The 21,761-nt window shown below is 42.2% G+C and overlaps 1 protein-coding gene across 1 annotated transcript; it reads right to left on the reverse strand.

Annotated features, from left to right (window-relative positions):
* Nucleotides 1-363: 363 nt before the first annotated feature.
* Nucleotides 364-21,710, reverse strand: arhgap27l (Rho GTPase activating protein 27, like). The gene is made up of 22 exons (XM_028455288.1): nt 21,596-21,710; nt 14,707-14,808; nt 13,544-14,328; nt 9,647-9,817; nt 9,245-9,382; nt 8,836-8,946; nt 6,790-6,852; nt 6,623-6,685; nt 6,448-6,528; nt 6,263-6,340; nt 6,063-6,128; nt 5,755-5,816; nt 5,030-5,117; nt 4,855-4,956; nt 4,480-4,578; nt 4,326-4,392; nt 3,889-4,008; nt 3,731-3,829; nt 2,504-2,581; nt 1,650-1,784; nt 1,032-1,137; nt 364-872 (listed from the first exon to the last, which is right to left on the reverse strand). Exons 2-22 carry the CDS (start codon nt 14,735-14,737, stop codon nt 695-697), a joined length of 2,721 nt encoding a protein of 906 aa, XP_028311089.1. The 5' UTR covers nt 14,738-14,808; nt 21,596-21,710; the 3' UTR covers nt 364-694.
* Nucleotides 21,711-21,761: the final 51 nt, after the last annotated feature.

Below are 21,761 nucleotides of genomic sequence, written 5' to 3' on the forward strand. Positions count from 1 at the left end.
TTTTAATTTAAAAAGGACAAAACCAGTGTTGTAGTTTTAACACTGAGAAATAAATCTGAAATAAAATGATTTATCTGATTATAAGGTTATTATGTTATTGATCAGACGCTTTAATCTAAAGTGATTTGATCAACATCCCACAGTGAAAACACAAGGTTTTATCATGTGAATAAAAAGACAAACATTATGATCAGTAAAATGTTTTTATGAAGTACACGTCGCCTGTGAGAGGCACTGCTGTTACGGTCACAATGGTCATCATGTTATCCTGTGACTGATGTGGTAGAACCGAGAGCAGAGCTTCATCTGAAGTGTTTTATTGTTTTCTAATGAAGCAGTTGTTCAAACTAATGTAACGACACCAAATTATAACGACTACCAGTGGAACTGACACACCAACAGGTAAATAAAACTTCCTTTCTGCCAACAGGAAGTAGTGTCACTGAAAGAACTACAACCTTTGTTTTTTTTTTTACACCTCAGAACATAAGTATGTTCTCTGTTCGTCTTTTAGCAAAAATCTGCAGCTCCTTCAGAGCTTTGTTAAGATCAGTGATAACGTGTTCCACTCTTTGGTAGAATTTATGAAATGTTAAAATATTTAATGAGGAGCAAAGTCTGCAAATGTTTGCACGTCGCCATGAGATGAGATGATTAAAACCTGTCTTATTTTGAAAGGACCAGGTTTGTTCCCCTAGCTCTGAGGGAAAATAACGAGGAACTCGTTGAGCAGCAGCTCCACGATCTGGCTCTGAAACACCATGTTCATGGTCATGTTGGCCGACTCGGTCTGTGGGCGGAGCAACGTCGGCCCGAACACAATGGACATGCCCTGCACCGACATCCTGTTACTGTCCCTGTGCTCGATCACCCTGAGAGAGAGAGAGAGAGAGATCAGGAAACCATAATGACATCATCACCAGCAGGGGGCGCAGACGCTGGGTAAAGGGGCGGGGCTATGTTATTAGCCTTCTCATTGGTTCAAAAATGGCGCTGGTCGCTGTGGTGTTATGAACAAGGTGGTCACTGACCTGCGCAGGTGTCTAAAGAGCAGCTCCATGGTGTCATGATTCGGTAGAGGAAGAGTCTGAACCAGAGCTTTGATGTAGGAAACCCTCTGTGTGTAGTCAGGGTCCTCTGCACACACACACACACACACACACACACACACACACACACACACACACACACACACACGCACACTCAGTCATCATTTAACACATACACCAGTTTGAGCAGAGCAGCAGTGAAGCTGGGACCTGCTCATTGTTATTAGTTGTGTAGTAATTGTGTGTGTGTAGTTGTGTGTGTGTAGTAGTGTGTGTAGTTGTGTGTGTAGTAGTGTGTGTAGTTGTGTGTGTAGTTGTGTGTGTAGTAGTGTGTGTAGTTGTGTGTGTAGTAGTTGTGTGTGTGTGTGTGTGTGTAGTAGTGTGTATAGTTGTGTGTGTAGTAGTTGTGTGTGTGTGTGTGTAGTAGTGTGTAGTTGTGTGTGTAGTAGTTGTGTGTGTGTAGTAGTGTGTGTAGTAGTTGTGTGTGTGTAGTAGTGTGTGTAGTAGTTGTGTGTGTGTAGTTGTGTGTGTGTAGTAGTTGTGTGCGTGTAGTAGTGTGTGTAGTAGTTGTGTGCGTGTAGTAGTTGTGTGTGTACTAACGGATAGCAGTGATGAACTTGTTGAAGCTGCTAAAAGGAAAAAGTGGTTCTGGAAGTTCTCTGAGGAACAGTTTTAAAGCTCCAGTGATGACGTGGATCTCCTCCCACTGGCCGTCCTCCAGGTCCAACTGCTCCTCTACACACACACGCGCACACACGCACACACAGTGACAGTGAAGCAGGAGGCCTCTGGGTGATGGTGGTGGTGATGGTGGTGGTGATGGTGATGATGATGGTGGTGATGATGGTGATGGTGGTGGTGGTGATGGTGGTGGTGATGATGGTGATGGTGATGGTGGTGGTGGTGGTGGTGGTGATGGTGGTGATGGTGATGGTGGTGATGGTGGTGATGGTGGTGATGGTGGTGATGGTGGTGATGGTGATGGTGGTGATGGTGGTGATGGTGGTGGTGGTGATGGTGGTGATGGTGGTGATGGTGGTGGTGGTGATGGTGGTGATGGTGGTGATGGTGGTGATGGTGGTGATGGTGGTGATGGTGGTGGTGATGGTGATGGTGATGGTGATGGTGGTGATGGTGGTGGTGATGGTGATGGTGATGGTGATGGTGATGGTGGTGATGGTGGTGATGGTGGTGATGGTGATGGTGGTGATGGTGGTGGTGGTGGTGGTGGTGGTGATGGTGATGGTGATGGTGATGGTGATGGTGATGGTGATGGTGATGGTGGTGATGGTGATGGTGATGGTGATGGTGATGGTGATGGTGATGGTGATGGTGGTGATGGTGATGGTGATGGTGATGGTGGTGATGGTGGTGGTGATGGTGGTGATGGTGGTGATGGTGATGGTGATGGTGATGGTGGTGGTGGTGGTGGTGATGGTGGTGGTGGTGATCACCATGATCTGCTTTGTGTCGGAGCTTCTGGATCACGGCCAGGTTTCCACTGACTCTGTAGATACCATCAATGTCCAGCCCTGAGACACACACACACACACACACACTTTGCATAACATTGCGTTACATTGCATAACATTGTGTTACATTGCGTAACGTTGTGTTACATTGCGTAACGTTGTGTTTCATTGCGTTACATTGCGTAACATTGCGTTACATTGCGCTACATTGCGTAACATTGCGTTACATTGCGTTACATCGCGTTACATTGCGTTACATCGCGTAACATTGCGTTACATTGCGTAACATTGCACAACATTGCGTTACATTGCGTAACATTGCGTTACATTGCATTACATTGCGTTACATTGCGTAACATTGCGTTACATTGCGTTACATTGCTTTACATTGTGTTACATTGCATAACATTGTGTTACATTGCGTAACGTTGTGTTACATTGCGTAACGTTGTGTTTCATTGCGTTACATTGCGTAACATTGCGTTACAATGCTTCACATTGCGTTACATTGCGTAACATTGCGTAACATTGCGTAACATTGCGTTACATTGCGTTACATTGCGTAACATTGCGTTACATTGCATAACATTGCATAACATTGCTTTACATTGCGTTACATTGTGTTACATTGTGTTACATTGTGTAACATTGTGTAACATTGCGTTACATTGTGTTACATTGCGTTACATTGTGTTACATTGCGTAACATTGTGTTACATTGTGTTACATTGCGTAACATTGTGTTATATTGTGCAACGTTGTGTTACATTGCGTTATATTGCGTAACATTGCGTTACATTGCGTAATATTGCATAACATTGCTTTACATAGTGTTACATTGTGTTACATTGCGTAACGTTGTGTTACATTGCGTTACATTGCATAACATTGCGTAACATTGCGCAACATTGCGTTACATTGTGTTACATTGCGTTACATTGCGTTACAATGTGTAACGTGCTACATTGTGTTACATTGCGTTACATTGTGTTACATTGTGTTACATTGCGCTACATTGCGTTACATTGTGTAACGTTGTGAAACGTTGTGTTACATTGTGTTACATCGTGTTATATTGTGTAACATTGTGCTACATTGCGCAACGTTGTTACATTGCGTTACATTGTGTTACATTGCGTTACATTGTGTTACATTGTGTTACATTGCGTAACATTGTGTTATATTGTGTAACGTGTTACATTGTGTTACCTCTCCTCTCCACCGTTCTGATGCATTTCTCCACAAACTTTGGGATTGTTGAGTTTTCTCTGTGACACAAAGTGTCGAGGTGACAGCCGAACACGTTGTCTATGAAACAGGAAGTGATGTCATCACCTGGACATTGTGTATGTGTGTGGGTGTGTTACCTCTGATGTAGCCCTTCTCCTTCACACTCTGCAGTGTTGGTCTGCGCTGCAGGAAACGTCTTAGTTTGTTTCTGACTCGTCTTTGTTCTGAGTCGTTTCCTGATGATGAGTTCCTATTGGCTGAAACACAACCATTGGATCATTCTTCTTCTTCTTCTTCTACACGTAACATTCATCACATTAGGCGTGGTCTGGATTTACAACACATCACAATACGTTAACCGTCCACTTGCTGAATGCAAAATGGTCCTGGGACCAGCTTCAAGCTAAAACTTAAACATCCCCTTTTCAAAATAAAAGCATCTCTTCTTGTCTTTCATTAGTTTTTAACTCTTTTGTAAATAGGGCTCTTGTTTTGAAAATAACAGGAAGTTTAGCCCAATGGAGGGTCTCTGAAAATGTGTGAATTCAGACTTTCAAAGTCAGCTTTCACTCACACGTCTTCCTTCGCTCTGTGTCGTCTTTATCAGAGTCTTCATCGTCCTCAGAGAGATGATCCTGTTCCTGTAACACACACACACACACACTGAGTGTGTGTGTGTGTGTGTGTGTGTGTGTGTGTGTGTGTGTGTGTGTGTGTGTGTGTGTTACCAGCTGTCTGATGGTGTCCTGGATGACCTTCAGCCAATCACAGATGATGCTCTCCGTGTCGTACTGCATCAGGAACTCACAACCCTGACGAGTCCTCAACTACACAACACACACACACACACACACACACACACACACACACACACACACACACACACACACACACACACACACACACACACACACACACACACACACACACACACACACACACACACACACACACACACACACCGTCTGTTCCTGTACAGCAGAACCATCCTAGAGAGATGCTGTCCTGCTTGTGTCATCATGCAGTCGTGTTACTAATGTTGTGAGATTGTGTGTCGTTGTGTGTGAATAGACAGGTGTGCGGTAACCATGGTGATGCTCTACCTCCAAAACGTTCTTCTTGGACGACTTGTCTTTGGCGGCCCAACCAAGAGAAGAACCTCTGAGCTCTACCGTGAACTCTGGAACGATCTGAGAGGACTTACTCTGAGGAGGAGAACATCTTTATCATCATCACCTTCATCATCATCACCATCATCATCATCAGCATGGTTCTTACAGCGTTCCCCGCCGGAGCAGATTTAGGGTCTCTGTGGAACGTGAGGATTCCTCCGTGAAGAACCGTCCAAGACTGACTCCAGTTCTTCCTGACAAACATCAGAGGAACATTAAAGGAATGTCAGAGGAATGCCAGAGGAACATCGGAGGAACATCAGATAAACATCAGAGGAACATTTGAGGAACTTCAGATGAATATCAGATGAACATTAGAGGTATATCAGAGAAATGTCAGTGTAACATTAGAGGAACATTAGAGAAACGTTAGAGGGACATCAGAGAAATGTCAGAGGAACATTAGAGGAGCATTCGTGGAACGTCAGAGGAACATCAAAGGAATGTCAGAGGAACATTAGAGGAACTTCAGAGGAACATTAGAGGAATGTCAGAGGAACATCAAAGGAACGTCAGAGGAATGTCAGAGGAACATTAGAGGAGCATTAGTGGAACGTCAGAGGAACGTCAGAGGAACATTAGAGGAACATCAGAGGAACATTACAGGAACTTGAGAGGAACATTAGAGGAACGTCAGAGGAACATCAAAGGAACGTCAGAGGAATATCAAAGGAATGTCAGAGGAACATCAGAGGAACATCAGAGGAACATCAGAGGAACATCAGAGGAACGTCAGAGGAACATCAAAGAAATGTCAGAGGAACTTCAGAGGAACATTAGAGGAACATTAGACAGGAACGCTGATTTCCAAACATCATCATCACCACTCACCGGATCCTTTTCCCATTTTCCGCCACTTTGGTTTTATTGAGGATCCCTGCTTTCTCCAACATCTGAGAACATGAGGTTATAACCAAATTAGGTGATCTACAGAAGCTCCATCACCACACATTAGGAATTCATTAAAGGTTTTATCACCAGAACCTACAGTAGAACCCAGAGGAGAACCCACAGTCCCAGCGCTGTAAAACAAGAGTCTGAATCTAATGGTAGTAATGATGACAGGAAGCAGCCACCAATGAGAGGTTAGTGAGAGGATGACAGACACTGGAGAAAGCCAATCAGAGATCAGGACCTACATGTGTATGATGGGAGCCTGTGCTCCGATTGGACAGATTCCTCCTCAGCCTCAACCTATCACAGAGCTTCAGGATAGAGAGGGAGGGGCATCAGAGGATAGATGAATGAATGGATGGATGGATGATGGATGGATGAAGGGATGGATGATGAACACATGGTCGGATGGATGGATGGATAAATGGATGGATGAGTAATGTACCTGAGGACTCTCCGGTGAGTTCTGAGAGTTTGTGACGTCGGTGAAATCAGAGACGTTCCGTCGGTGATTTGAAAGCATCTGAAAAGTGTTATTGTTGTTTTTATTACTAATGTTATTATTATTATTATTATTATTATTATTATATTAATTCATTTCTTCTGCTCCATCTTCTTCTTTGAACTCACATCTTCAGCCACGCTGTGTCTCCAGCTACGAACAGAAGCTTCCTCAGAAACTCCATTACCCATCATCCTCTGGGGCAACATCTGTGACATCATAAAGAAGAGAACACGTCATTGTGTGTGTGTGTGTGTGTGTGTGTGTGTGTGTGTGTGTGTGTGTGTGTGTGTGTGTGTGTACCTCAGACTGTCTCCATGTGGATCCGTTTGGATCTTTGTTTTCCTCTGCTGTCAAATCAACTTTCTGAGAAACAAACACATAAACACAAACATAAACAAACACATGTGTGTATGTGTATGTGTATGTGTGTGTGTGTGTGTGTATGGAACAGTCGCTGTTTCTCTCACCGTGGAGAAGACGTCGTTGTTTTCCTGATCGTTTAATGGATAATCTGACTCTGGCAGTGGAGGCTTCAACAGTAACAATAACAACAGTAACAACAACAACAATAGTAAACAATGTGTAATGATTATCTGGATGGTGTTACACAAAACCAGGATAGGAGATAAAGCCTAGAAAAATCAGCAATCCTGGATTAATTTATCCCCAAGTCAGTTGAACAAAACCGGCCAAGTTTATCCTGGACCTGTAACCATGGTGATTTAGCCTCTACAGCTAATCTGTAACCATGGTGATTTAGCCTCTACAGCTAACCTGTAACCATGGTGATTTAGCCTCTCCAGCTAACCTGTAACCATGGTGATTTAGCCTCTCCAGCACACACCCAACACAGCATAACGTGGATGGCTGTTCATCATAGGAATGGGATCCACACAAGGTTCCTGCTGCTTAACAGAAGGTTTTCCTTGCCGCCATGATGAATTCATGTTGGGTGTGGGATACATATGTATGTGTATATACGTATATATGCATATGTGTGTATCCATAAAATGAAGAGTCCGTCCTTAAGACTGCTCTACTGTAAAGTGTCTTGAGATACCATTGGTTATGATTTGGCGCTATACAAATAAAGATTGATTGATTGATTGAACCTGTAACCATGGTGATTTAGCCTCTACAGCTACATTGAGCAGTTGCACATTTTTGTACAAGAAAAGGATTCATTCAGCACTCGTCAAATAACATTAGCTTTGAACCTTAGCTTTGAAATAATTTTTTCATCTCAGCACGGCAGAAGTAAGAAAAAGCTATGCGGACGTAGCATAAATTCATTTTCCGGTAGTGCACATGCTCATTCCTGATCTCAGACTGTGACACCTGGTTCTAACTGGAACGACCATTTCATCAACGTTAAAACACCTTAGTTACCATAGTAACACATGGTAAAACCTGCTCCTCACTCGGTTTAATCTGCTGAGTCACTCTCATAAAACCATGTCATCATCATTAAAGAAGTCAAAAGTCTGTTATATTTTTTTTTAATACCACTTTAATAAGATATTTTAAAAGGAAATGAAACAGAATATGATGGTAAATGTTTAATATGATTTTAAATCCATACAAATGATGATATAATCATTATTACATGTTTAATGTGTAGCATATTATTAATGATCACAGTCTCCATGTGTTTAAACCATCAGTAATAATATATAATATATACGTGTGTATCATCACCTCTGTTTACCACACGGTATAAATGTGTTAATTTATTGATCAGAGATTAATAATGAGAAAGCTGTGGATGTACAGAGAGGGAGGGGCTTCAGGGACAGGGCGGAGCACTAAGGCTCCCAATGACAAAAATACACTATCACTTTAAGAGATGTGCACACAGTGCACGTACATCCCAATGCACGCTGCACACCTGCATCTGGAGTGTCTGCAGCGTTGGATGTGACATCCAGCGTCACAGAGCATCACTGCTTCTCCCTCTGTTCATTTGAATTTAACGTTTAATGCTGAGTTCATCAAACACTCACTAGTCTCATTAATTACATATTATTTAATTGTGAGTTACGTCATCGTCTTTTATTAAATGCTGACAGGTGTTAAAAAAACTTGTTTCCTGCTGCGTAAATGTTCCTGTAGTGTGTAAAGGGTAAAGGTTCCTGTAGTGTGTAAAGGTTCCTGTAGTGTGTAAAGGTTCCTGTAGTGTGTAAAGGTTCCTGTAGTGTGTAAAGGTTCCTGTAGTGTGTAAAGGTTCCTGTAGTGTGTAAAGGTTCCTGTAGTGTGTAAAGGTTCCTGTAGTGTGTAAATGTTACTGTAGTGTGTAAAGGTTCCTGTAGTGTGTAAAGGTTCCTGTAGTGTGTAAAGGTTCCTGTAGTGTGTAAAGGTTCCTGTAGTGTGTAAAGGTTCCTGTAGTGTGTAAAGGTTCCTGTAGTGTGTAAAGGTTCCTGTAGTGTGTAAAGGTTCCTGTAGTGTGTAAATGTTACTGTAGTGTGTAAATGTTACTGTAGTGTGTAAAGGTTACTGTAGTGTGTAAAACGTACCAGATTTTCTTGACTGGGAGGGTTCCAGCTTGTGTTTCCAGTCAAAGGGTTGTAATAGTAGAACCTTCCAGAAGCTTCATCCACGAGCTGCTCCCAAAGAGATGAAGAACCCTGAAAGGACAGAGACGTCAGCCATGACCTTTGACCTCATGAGGAACAACCCTAGCTTTGCCAAAAACTAAAAAATGATGTTTCAAAATGGTTAGAATGGATCTAATGTTGAGTTCCAACATTGAACGTTTAATATGAATGTGTTTATGAAGCTACAAATGTGTTCTTTACAGATGATGTTCAGAGTTAAGTGTTCAGTCACTGAATGAGGGCACAGCCTTGGTGAATCAGCGACAAGTGTGTGTGTGTGTGTGTGTGTGTGTGTGTGTGTGAGCAGCTGAGAGAAGGCAGGGCTTACCTGGGAGGAGGCGGGGCTTATTAGAGGTGAGCTAGGTTCCGGTCCCTGTGCTGGGGGAGGAGGGGGGCTGCTCCATGTGCTTTGTCTGGTCAGAGGGTGGAAATAAAACCTCTTCCCGCTCTGCTGGTCAGTGTGTACCTGAACACACCACACAGATTTATGTCAGTGTGTACCTGAACGCACCACGCAGATTTATGTCAGTGTGTACCTGAACGCACCACACAGAGTTGTCAGTGTGCACCTGAACGCACCACGCAGTTATGTCAATGTGCACCTGAATGCACCACACAGAGTTGTCAGTGTGCACCTGAACACACCACGTAGTGTTGTGTGTATTTGAACGCACCATGCATCGTGTCAGCTTTCACCTGATCAATCATTGATTCTAAGACACACACTCACCTGCCATCCATCTTGAGGGCTGCGTGGGGAGAAGGCGGGGCCTGAAGAGCAGGGGGTGTGGTCTACAGCTCTGTGGGCAGAGTCTGTGTTCACAGGAGTTTTCTTCTCCTTCGGAGTGTTCGAAGACACGTTAGCATAGATGGGAGAGTTAGGGCCGAGTGAGCTTTGCTCCTGCAAAAAGAGAGAAGCTAGTGGTTACCAAGGCAACAGCAAACCAAACTATGTGTGTGTGGCAGCAGCTCAGGGGTGTCTTTAAATCATTTATTACTCTGAGTGTCACACACACACTGTGCCAGACGTAGCTCCGCCTCTTACTCATATATCTCTAAAAAAGCTTCACACACTGATTCACAAAATGTGAGGCCCTGCAACGAACGTTGATCAAAACACGCTAATTTAAGACAAGTGATGTCACCCTCATACGTGCGCGCTCACGTGAAAAGGGTGGAGCTTGACCAATCAATAGCGAGAACTGACCAATCAATGGAGAGAACTGGCAAAGCGTCTTCACAGGACGAACAGTTTATGATCTTAAATATAATAACTATAAATCCATGATGACAGGAAAGAGCAATAGTAGTGCAGGAGGCGGAGCTTTTATACTCGCTATCAGATCTGATCCATTTCATAACCTGGTCCCAATCAATTACGTGTTGCTTAAGTTTAAAAATATGAAGAATTAAAATTCATAATTCAGACCAAAAACACCAGTGGTGCTGCAGTAAAAGCAGAAAGTTATTAATGAGATTATAAACATTTTATAATATCTACAGCAGTGGTTCCCAACCAGGGGTACGTGGAAACATTGATGAATCTATTTCCAACATGCTGAGTCATTTTTAAGCCTATTTCAGACACTGTACATCAGAATCAGAATCAGAATCAGAATCAGAATCAGAATCAGAATCAGAAATGTTTTTAACGGCCATGTACAGTTTTAAGGACAGTACAAGAAATTTGTCTTGGTAGTTGGTGAACAAAACAAACAACAAAAAAACCACAAAAAACAAAGAACAACCCAGCAACAATAATAATAATTATAATGATAAATATAAAGGATGAGGGATAAATAAAGGATAGATAGAGAATAAAGGATAAATAGGATAAATATAAATATAAATATATATATATATATACAGTGCAGCAGATAATGTCATCATGGAGGTGGTGATCGGGTGGGGGGGGTTCAGTGGGTGACTTGGGGTGTGTTCATGTGGATGGTGGCAGAGGGAAAGAAGCTGTTTTTGTGTCTGGAGGTTCTGGTCCTGATGGACCTAAACCTCCTTCCAGAAGGGAGAGATTGAAACAGTTTATGACCGGGGTGGGAGGAGTCAGCCACAATCTTTCCTGCACGCCTCAAAATCCTGGAGGCGTACAGGTCCTGGAGGGGTTCAGGTCCTGGAGGGAGGGCAGATTGCAGCCGATGACCTTCTCTGCAGAGTGGATGATACGCTGCAGTCTGGCCTTGTCCTTGGCCGTAGCTGCAGCGTACCAGATGGTGATGGAGGAGCAGAGGATGGACTGGATGATGGAGCTGTAGAAGTTCACCATCATCTTTGTTGGCAGACTGAACTTCTTCAGCTGCTACAGGAAGTACATCCTCTGCTGAGCTTTTTTGATGATGGAGCTGATGTTCAGCTCCCACTTGAGGTCCTGAGTGATGATGGTCCCCAGGAAGCAGAAGTTCTCCACAGAGCTCACTGTAGAGTCTCCCAGGGTGAGGGGGGTGAGGGGGGCTGGGTTCTTCCTGAAGTCTGCTATCATCTCCACTATCTTTAAAGCATTGAGCTCCAGGTTGTTCTGGCTGCACCAGGACACCAGCCGGTCTGTCTCCACCTGTAGTCAGACTCGTCTCCATCAGAGATGAGACCGATGATGGTCGTGTCGTCTGCAAACTTCAGGAGTTTGACCGACTGGTGAGAGGAGGTGCAGCTGTTGGTGTACAGGGAGAAGAGCAGAGGAGAAAGAACACAGCCCTGAGGAGATCCAGTGCTGATGGTCCTGGAGCAGAGATGGTTTTTCCAGCTTCACGTGCTGCTTCCTGTCAGACAGGAAGTCTGTGATCCACTTGCAGGTGGAGTCTGGCACGTTCAGCTGGGAAAGCTTGTCCTGAAGGAGAGCTGGGATTATAGTGTTGAAAACAGAGCTGAAGTCCACAAACAGGATCCTGGCGTAGGAGCCTGGGGAGTCCAGGTGCTGGAGAATGAAGTGGAGAGCCAGGTTTACAGCATCATATACAGACCTGTTGGATCTATAGGCAAACTGCAGGGGGTCCAGGTGGGGGTCAGTGATGTCCTTGATGTGGGAGAGCATGAGGCGTTCAAAGGACTTCATGACCACAGATGTCAGAGCGATGGGTCTGTAGTCATTAAGTCCTGTGATCCTCAGCTTTTTAGGGACAGGAACGATGGTGGAGGCCTTAAAACAGGCTGGTACGGTGCATGTCTCCAGTGAGGTGTTAAAATGTCTGTGAACACTGGAGACAGCTGATCAGCACAGTGCTTTAAGGTTGAAGGAGAGACAGAGTCCGGTCCACAAGCCTTACTGGGGTTTTGTCTCCTGAAAAGTCTATTTACATCTCTCTCTTTGATGGAGAAAGGTGTCTCTGTGGGAGGGGGGGAGGAGGAGGGGAAGATAGGGGAGAGAGCCTCTGTACATACCTCTGTATATACTCATCCAACAGCTTTTCCACCCATTGACAATAAACGATATTGTGGCATTAATATCATACTAAATTGTTACTAATATGTTGTGCTCATTACTAAAAATTGAGGTAAATATATTCTCTGATATACAATAATTGTAATGCACGATAATGATATTTAGTGTGCGTTAAACGTACAGGTTGACATTTTCATGCTCTAGGAGATTTCAGAGGCGTAATTTATAATTAATTATTATATATATAATAATATTATATAGTTAATTATTATATATATAATAATATTATATAGTTAATTATTATATATATATAATAATATTATATAATTAATTAATTATTAACATTTTTATTTACAAGTTAACAACATGTAAATAAAACAGGAAAGGTTATTAATTGAAGCGATGAAGGGTTGGAAAAATGCTCTCAGCATTACCTCAGATTACATTAACTAATTAATTTATTGGCGTTAAAGCGCCGGTGCACGCAGGTGTGATCAGCTGATTTATTTGATCAGTTCATCAGATATAAATCTTATTTTTCCTATATGATGTCATCAATAAATGAAAGGATCACATTTCTCTCCTGTCGGCGACTTTTTTTTACCGTCTATGGTCAGCGTCACATCAGATCTACACAGTGACGTGATCACATCACCTTTCATTGGACAGCTCATTTTCTAAGAGATCTGATTGGTCAGAAGGCGGGGCTTTATCACGAGCTAACATTTAAGCTAGAGAAAAACGTGGTCGGGACCAGGTTAGCTGTGAAAGACTAGTTGCCATAGTGATTCAGCTTCAACGACCTTTGTAGTCCAGCACACATGGATTAAATCCTGCAAGTTAGCATGATAAGCGCTAATCTAGATTCATAGCTTACCCCCTTTATTGTACAATGTGAGAGTGACTGCCCTCTACAGGTTCAAACAGGGATATTACAGTTTTCATTTTTCTATTGGCTGAGGATGCTGGTTTGTGACTAAATCTAAAAGTTAAAAATGAATAAGCCTTTTATTGTTTAAAGTCTGGAACAGATTCACTCTTAGTTTGAAAGTTTGACTTTGGAACAAAAACAACATTTCAGAATAAAGTGCTGAATCAGCACTGCTGATACTGCAAGAAAGATACCAGTCAGACCAGTTACACACACGCACACATGCACGCACACTGTTAAGTTGCATTGTTATTATTTAGAGGTTATGATGTCATCACAGTGTGTAAAACGTGTGTGCCTCTCACCTGTGTGGTGGGTGGGGCCTGTTCCTCACACAGAGCCTTCAGGTCCAGGTTCAGGTCTTGGATGGACTCGTAGATGTGATGCGACTCTTTGTCCTTCTCTTCCTCAGCGCTGCCCTCCGTGCTAAGCTCCGCCTCCTCCGGCTCTGTCATTGGCTGCTGGTTGTCGTGAGGCTCAGAGGTAGATGATGATTGGACAAGTATACTGGCGAGAGGCGGGACCACAGGCATCTCCACAGGGATTGGCTGGCTGTGGGTCCGTGGACCAGGTAGTGGGTCAGCGGGGCTGAAGCTCGGGACGCGAGACTTCCCAGAATCCCTGTGGTCATCCTGCAGGCCGTCAGCCACGCTCTCATTGGTTGAATGTCTGGGCGGCTCATGGACGTCCAGCAGGACGCCGAACGTGGACATGCGGTTCTCGTTACGGCGGTACCGTGTCGCGGTGTCCGGACGCACACGGATGGTCACTTGGTCTCCGGCTCTGGTTCTGGACTCATCCAGCTTTGGTACTGATACCGGGACGGGCGTCTGAGCAGGGAGGGGGAGGGGCACAGGCTCTGGCGCCGGCTGGTCGCTGAAGTCCAGCAGTGAGGGGAAGTCGGCCGGCAGCTCTTTGACATACTTGGCCGGGATGTAGAAGGACTTGGAGCCGGCGTCGCTGCGGACCTGCCACCAGTGGGCGTTGGTTTTAGAGAGAAGAACGTAACGCTCGTTGGGTTTGATGGAAACCAGCAAACCATCACGACCTTCATACTGGTACTCATATTCCACCAGAACCAGACCCAGACCTGCAGAATCACAACACACAGATCTACGTTTAGCTTCTAGTTCTATCATTTCTCTCCTGTACCACACATTATTTTACTCTTTTATTTGTAAACAGATTTGTTTTGAAAGCCTGTTTACAAATAAACATTGCTGGTTTTAACAGCTTTACTGGTTTGACTGGTTTAATGGCTTGAAACCATTAAACAAATAAAGTAACCCATTACTCATTTAAAGGAGCACAGGACAGGATTTGAGGAACAATAAACCTTCATTTTAAGTTTTTTTAAAGTTAATGCGTAAGGAAGCTCTAAACTAAAAAGAATCAGAATGTTTTACTGGATTAATGCTACTTGGAGGACAAACCAATAGCGGTTTGTAAATATGTTTTGAAAAATCACCTCTGCTCAGCCGAGACGAAGTCGCCGCCATTTGGACACTGATGACTCAGCAGGCTCCGCCCCCTCACAATGACCGGAGGAAAAGGTTCATCCGTCAGCCGCCTGAAAGACAAGAAACTACCGTAAAACACGCACAGATACCAGATAAACACATTATTATGAACCATATTTGTTTAATTAGCTTACATAAACAGGACTACTTTACAGTGTTAGAGCCTGTGTTACTCCATCTTGAAATCACATGATTGATGATGTCACACGGCTCCACTGCCTGTAAACATCCCATTGTTTTCTATTGGAGTGAAACATTCAGCCTGATTTATAGATTATTTAGTAGATTTTTCAGTCAAAATAACAACTTGTGCTGCTTTTAGTTGCTCTAAATATTCAGATTTACTCTCTAACTTCAGCCACCAGAGCGTGTCAGCGCACTGTTTAAGGGAGAGCAAAGCTGAACATGACAAATGAATACATTTGTAAAAACAGTGGAGGATCCCTTTCACAGTTGGTATCAATGTTGTTCCAATGGTTCAATGAGAAATTGTGCTCCAGGACTAGTTAATGACTGATTTGATGTGTGATCAGTAAGGGTTAAAACAAGTATCCTGTATCTAGAATCTGCAATATTATCTCATTTATTTGTAGAATATTCTTCTGTTTCAGGTTAAATGTCTGTAACACATTGGTTCATAATAAATGAGTCTGACTATTGTTCAGTGTCTTTTTTCTAACATTACATTCTATAAAATAAGTCCTAACAGTATGTACGATTCCTCGTATCGTATCGATGTCAGTATCGTATGGTTTGGTAAAAGTAGAAGAGACTGAGAGCAGAACGCTCCACAGGAATGACGACTATGCTCTGTCCTGCCCCGACACGTCACCATCGCTCCCATCGACTCAGGAACACAGTGTGTGTGCGGTTTGCATGTTCTCAACCAGTGTGTGTGCGTGCTTCCTCTAGAGTTGGTACAAAGTGTGTGTGTCTGAAGTTTGGAACAGAACAATAGCAGGACACACACACTGTGTTTCTAAAGGGAAGTGAATTTCCTGTTGGTGGTCACACACACACACACACACACACGCACACGCACACGCGCACACACACGCACACGCGCACACATGCACACATGCACACATACACGTAACTTTTTACATCCTAATTCATGTCACATGACGAGCGTGCAACACATAAAAAGAGGGAGTGGCAAGTGGCAGAGGGGGCGTGGTCAGGACGAGACATGAATGCATCTGATTGGTGCTTTGCATTCAGACCACATGGCAGGGATTGGTCAGAGTTTTTCCTGAACACAGAATGTGTTACTTTGTATTTGACCTGAATGTTAATGTCCTTCCTTTACATCATCTTCATACGTCAACACTGACCTCTAAATGAGGGGTTCTCAAACTTGGGGTAGGGACCCCATTTGGGGTCGCGAGACACTAGGAGGGGTTCATCAGATGCCCTCAAGAAACTAACAATATTTTCTGAACAATTTTAACCCATTTTGTTTATTTTTATCTGCAACTCCACCAAACTCATCGTATTTTAATCTATTTTCATCACTTTTTATTGCCATATTTTTGCTCCTTTTAATGTATTTTTGCTACATTTCTCCCATTTCTGACACTTCTACATCACATTTTGATGACTTTTCTGCACATTTTTTTAAATTTTAAGACATTTTCAGCACTTATAACACTTTACAACAATAAATACATCCATACATCAGTTCTGCAGACACCAGCTCTAAACAACATGACAAGCCGTCAGAATTAAAAACAGTCACATTGTCCAACACTAGCTCTTTCCTGGTCCCTTAACAAAGATTTTAATTCTCCAACAGTGACCAGATCTGTTAGTTTCATATCAATCTAAAAACTGTTCCATGAAGAGGGGGTGACATATTTAAAGGCAGTGTTACCCAGTTCTGTTCTGACTCTGAGAACAACCATTTTAATAACATCCTGAGACTGTAGTCCATGACGGTTACTGGACCTGATCAAATATGTGGTCAACTAAGAAGGCAGCAGTCCAAGAACAAATTTATGGATAAACAGCAGCCAGTGTGAGTCTACGTACAGACAGGGATGGTTTGCAGCAGCATACAGTAGATAGTGATGGACACTGTATCCACAACCAGTAGGAAAACGTAGAGCACAGTGATACAGAGTCCAACTTCTTTAAGTGTTTTAGGAGCATTCATAAATAAATCACCATAGTCCAGTAAAGGTAAGAAAGTAGTGGAGATTAAATCATCTCTGACCTGACGTTTTTTCTAAAGAAAAATCCCAATTTAAGTTGATACTTAGAGATTGTCAATGTGCTCCTTAAAGGTGCAGTCTGCAACTCTTATAAAAGCTGTCACTATGTAAGGACAGATTTACATTAAACTAGTAGTTTGTGTGAAAAAAACAGGTTCATTGAGTTTACCAGCATTTAACCCCATTTTCAGATTAGTTAAATGTGAGTGAAACTTATCAAAAGCAGACTGAAGAAAATCAAAGACTTGTGTCAATGAACAAGACGCACAGTAGATAACGGTGTCATCAGCATACAAGTGATACATACCATTTGATATATCCTGACAGATTATTAACATAGATAGTGAACAACAATGGTCCTAATGTTCAGCCTTGGAGAACACCCTTTGAAATAAAAAGAGCTAAAGAACAGAACCCAGAGGTATAAACACATTGAGTTCCTGAACCATCCAACAGTCTGGCTTGACAAGCCAATATCAAAGAGCCTATTTAGAAGTGTGTCATGATCGACTCTATCAAAAACTTTTGACACAGCCAGACATTATTTGCCAGTTTAAATAAATTGTTTCAATATTGACACCTTGAATTTGCTACTTTTACTGCCTGTTTTTGCCCACTATAATTTGCTACTTTAACCAATTTCTGTGGTTTTTAAAATCCTATTTCACCGCCTTTTACCCCATTTGTGGTCACTTTGAACCCATTTTATTTATGATTAAAACAAGGATTTACATTTTTAAGATGACTAGATACTATGGCCCAAATAATAGTAAATAGTAAACAATCATCTCCAGCTACTGTGGGGGGTCCCCGCTCTCTGGGGCCTTTATTTTGGGGTCGTAGCCTGAAAAGGTTGAGAACCTCTAATCTAACACAAAATTTCATGCCTGTGAAGTTAACGCAGCGCTAAAGCATGTGAAGCTAACACAATGCTAAAGCCTGTGACGCTAACGCAGCGCTAAAGCATGTGAAGCTAACACAATGCTAAAGCCTGTGAAGCTAACGCAGCGCTAAAGCATGTGAAGCTAACACAATGCTAAAGCCTGTGAAGCTAACGCAGCGCTAAAGCATGTGAAGCTAACACAATGCTAAAGCCTGTGAAGCTAACGCAGCGCTAAAGCATGTGAAGCTAACACAATGCTAAAGCCTGTGAAGCTAACGCAGCGCTAAAGCATGTGAAGCTAATACAATGCTAAAGCCTGTGACGCTAACGCAGCGCTAAAGCATGTGAAGCTAATACAATGCTAAAGCCTGTGAAGCTAACGCAGCGCTAAAGCATGTGAAGCTAATACAATGCTAAAGCCTGTGACGCTAACGCAGCGCTAAAGCATGTGAAGCTAACACAATGCTAAAGCCTGTGAAGCTAACGCAGCGCTAAAGCATGTGAAGCTAACACAGCGTAGCATGAGCAGAAACATCCCACTTCACATAAAAAAATTCTCAAATGAATGAATTTCCTTGACAGCTCAAACACGTATGTTTTGTTTCGCTTGTCTTTCTATATTCACACTCATTCCAGGCTGTTGAACTTTCTGAAATCATTACAAACTTGCTAATATGCTAATACACTTAATAGAGTCAACTATTGTCATTACATTCATATTCACAGAAATGAACTGAAACAATCACGTGAGATTCTGCGTGAGATTCAATGTTCAGCTGTTAGCTAAACATGCTAATGCTTACATTAGCCCACCTGTTGGTTTTTACAGTGAAAAATATAATATATAATACATGAAGAAATGTGTGATATTGTCCGAAAAGATGTCATAGTGTCATAGAGATATTTACATAGAAGCTGAAGTCTGTCAGATTTTGCATGAGAACGTTTCTGTCCTCGTTTACGAAGACAGAACGCTCGATTTTATGTAATAATATTTTTAAAAAACTAACAAACAATATTTCCATTTGTGTTTCAGGAAGTGACTCCAGCTCTGTGATAGGCTGAATTGGTGAGGGGGCGGGGCAGAGAGTCACATGCTCTGAGAAATCAAACTGTTTCCTGAGCTGACCTGTTGAATCTGTGACCAGTGAAGGAAAGGATCACATGATCGCTAAGCTAATGCTAACCAGTAGCCTAGCTTGTGCATGCCAACAACGACCAGTTTATTACTGTGTGTGTGTGTGTGTGTGTGTGTGTGTGTGTGTGTGTGTGTGTGTGTGTGTGTGCGTGCACACAGGACGAGCCCCAAGGCCAGTGTTTGCTTTGTGAGGCTCAGGTGTTGCGGAATGCAAGCTGTAAGCTCCGCCCCCATATGTAACACAAAAACACGTCTGTACTAAAACGTGCTGAGCTCACCTGTGCACGTTTCCCTTCATAAGTCACTGTTACACTTAAGTTTGTTCAGGTGAAGTCACTTCCTGCCCCCCTCCCCCGACACGCCCACTTTCTACCATAAATGGTCAAAGGAGCTCAGGATTGGTTTTATATGTAAACAAACTAGTGACCAATGGGATTCCAGCTCACTTTTAGACCTGTACTATGAAGCTAGATACTGATATCCTGGAATTATCTCCGTTAACTTCACCAAACCAAACATAGTCCGTCAGACAGAAGCTGATTATAGATTATAACTCAATAAATGAACCAGGTGATTTCAGCCTGGCTACGTGTACGCTCCTGTGACAGGGGGCGGAGTCAGTAGCATCAGAGCAATCACAATCACAAAGGAAGGGTATAGAACAACTAATTTGAAGAATTAAAATCCATAATTCAAACCAAAAACAACACTGTTGCTGCAGTAAAAGCAGAACATAATTAATGCAGGAATTAATGAGTGTTAATGATTAAATTAGTGAGATTATAGAGAATAAACAGACACTGATCACTTTCTCTTTTACCTTGTTTGTGTGTCTGATGCTGCGTTCATATAGATCTACATTATAAGGAGAAATATATTTATATTAATATTTATATTACTGAGGCTCTCAGCGTCACCACAGCATTAATTAATTAATTAATTAATTAATTTATGGGTCTGAAAGTGTCCAATGCACACAGGTTTTATCAGCTGATTTATTTTTACTTTATCAGTCCATCAGATATATACAGTATCTTGATGTTTCCTATAGGATGTGATGGTAAATAAAGGATAAATATTCTCTCTCCTGTTAGCAACACATCAGTTACCATGGTGATTTAGCTCCGTAAGACATTAGCCCACTTCATAGTCCAGCACACACTGATTAAAGCTCAGAAGTTAGCACGATAAGAGGGCTTCACAGTACAGGCCCTTAGAACCAGTGATCAATGACATCACTGATCAATGACATCAGTGATCAATGACATCAGTGATCAATGACATCACTGATCAATGACATCACTGATCAATGACATCACTGATCAATGACATCACTGATCAATGACATCACTGATCAATGTAAAGCTGTCTGTGCTCTGAGGGTTGTTAATGTAACTCAAAGTTGTAGAACCTGCATTAGTGATGTTTTTCTTGAAAAATAATCTGATTTTATGTTTAGTTTTATATTTTCTGTTATTAATCAAAATAAAAATGCATTTTAAGGTCACTACAGAAAAAGTTATTTTCATGAAACCATAACATTAGGTTAAAAAGGAGCTGGATTTAACTTTTGGGGTTTTACTAATTATTGTTTTGAAAAACTGTAAACTTTAAATAGACTTGGATTCATTTTCTTTTAAGTTGGACTAATGCAAAACACTGATTTGAGGATAAACGTAGGTGTTAAAATAATTCAATTAATTTGGTCCAAATACTGATCATTGATCTGAATATGTCTGCTTTGTTTTACTTTGTGTTTATGCTAGCTAAATAGCTAATTAGCTAACTAAAGTGCTGATCGTTCTGACAGAGGATAATTTAATTAATAAAAAGGCAAACTGTAAAACATTTGCATTAAAAGCATCCATTTGTATTTATTCCATATATGAGGATCAAAGGATCAAAGGTGTAGAGAAGCTTTGATCTAAAGCAGAGCTGTCAAACTGCTGGTTTAGGGCTCAAATATGGACCAGTTTGATCTGAAAACCAGTCATTCCAACACTGATGTGCCCTGGTTTGGACTTTCATGTAAAGTATGTAAAGCACAGACTGACATGTAAATATTCATCTAAATGATCTATTTTTGTAGTTTGAGATTCAAAGTGAATCATCACTTACTGTTTGACACGTGATCCAAATAAACTACTGTAACCTCTGACCTTTGGAGCTTTATTTTGAAAGTATGGCGTTATGTCATTACTGCTGATATAAAATAGTCATGTGACCTGAAACTGTTTGATATCCTGTTTACAACCAAATTAGGTTTGTTTACATACAACAATATTCATAAAGAACTTAAATTAATAACATCAGTCTGTTAGAAACATAGTTTTTAGGATTTAAAACAAACACATTTATTATGCGTGTGTGTGTGTGCGTGTGTGCGTGTGTGCGTGTGTGCGTGTGTGTGTGTGTGTGTGTGTGTGTGTGTGTGTGTGTGTGTGTGTGTGTGTGTGTTATTAGACACGATCAGACTTGTCGGGAGTTGCTGGCAGTTCAAAACGCACACACACTCCGCGGTGTTCAGACTTTTATCGAAAACGTTTCCAATCTATCATAGAAACAAAGTGTACACACACACACACACACACACACTGTCCTACCTGCAGTAATCCGATCACACATTGTTGCTCCGCTCTTCTTCCTGTAGTTCTGATCGGATTCCCTCACACAGGTTCCTCTGACTGTAGCTCCGCCCCCTCCTCTACCTGCTGTGTAGCTCCACAGCGCCCCCCGCTGCCCCCCCTCCGCCTCACACTCACTGACATA

Source organism: Gouania willdenowi, chromosome 8, assembly GCF_900634775.1.
Source record: "Gouania willdenowi chromosome 8, fGouWil2.1, whole genome shotgun sequence".
NCBI lineage: Eukaryota > Metazoa > Chordata > Actinopteri > Blenniiformes > Gobiesocidae > Gouania > Gouania willdenowi.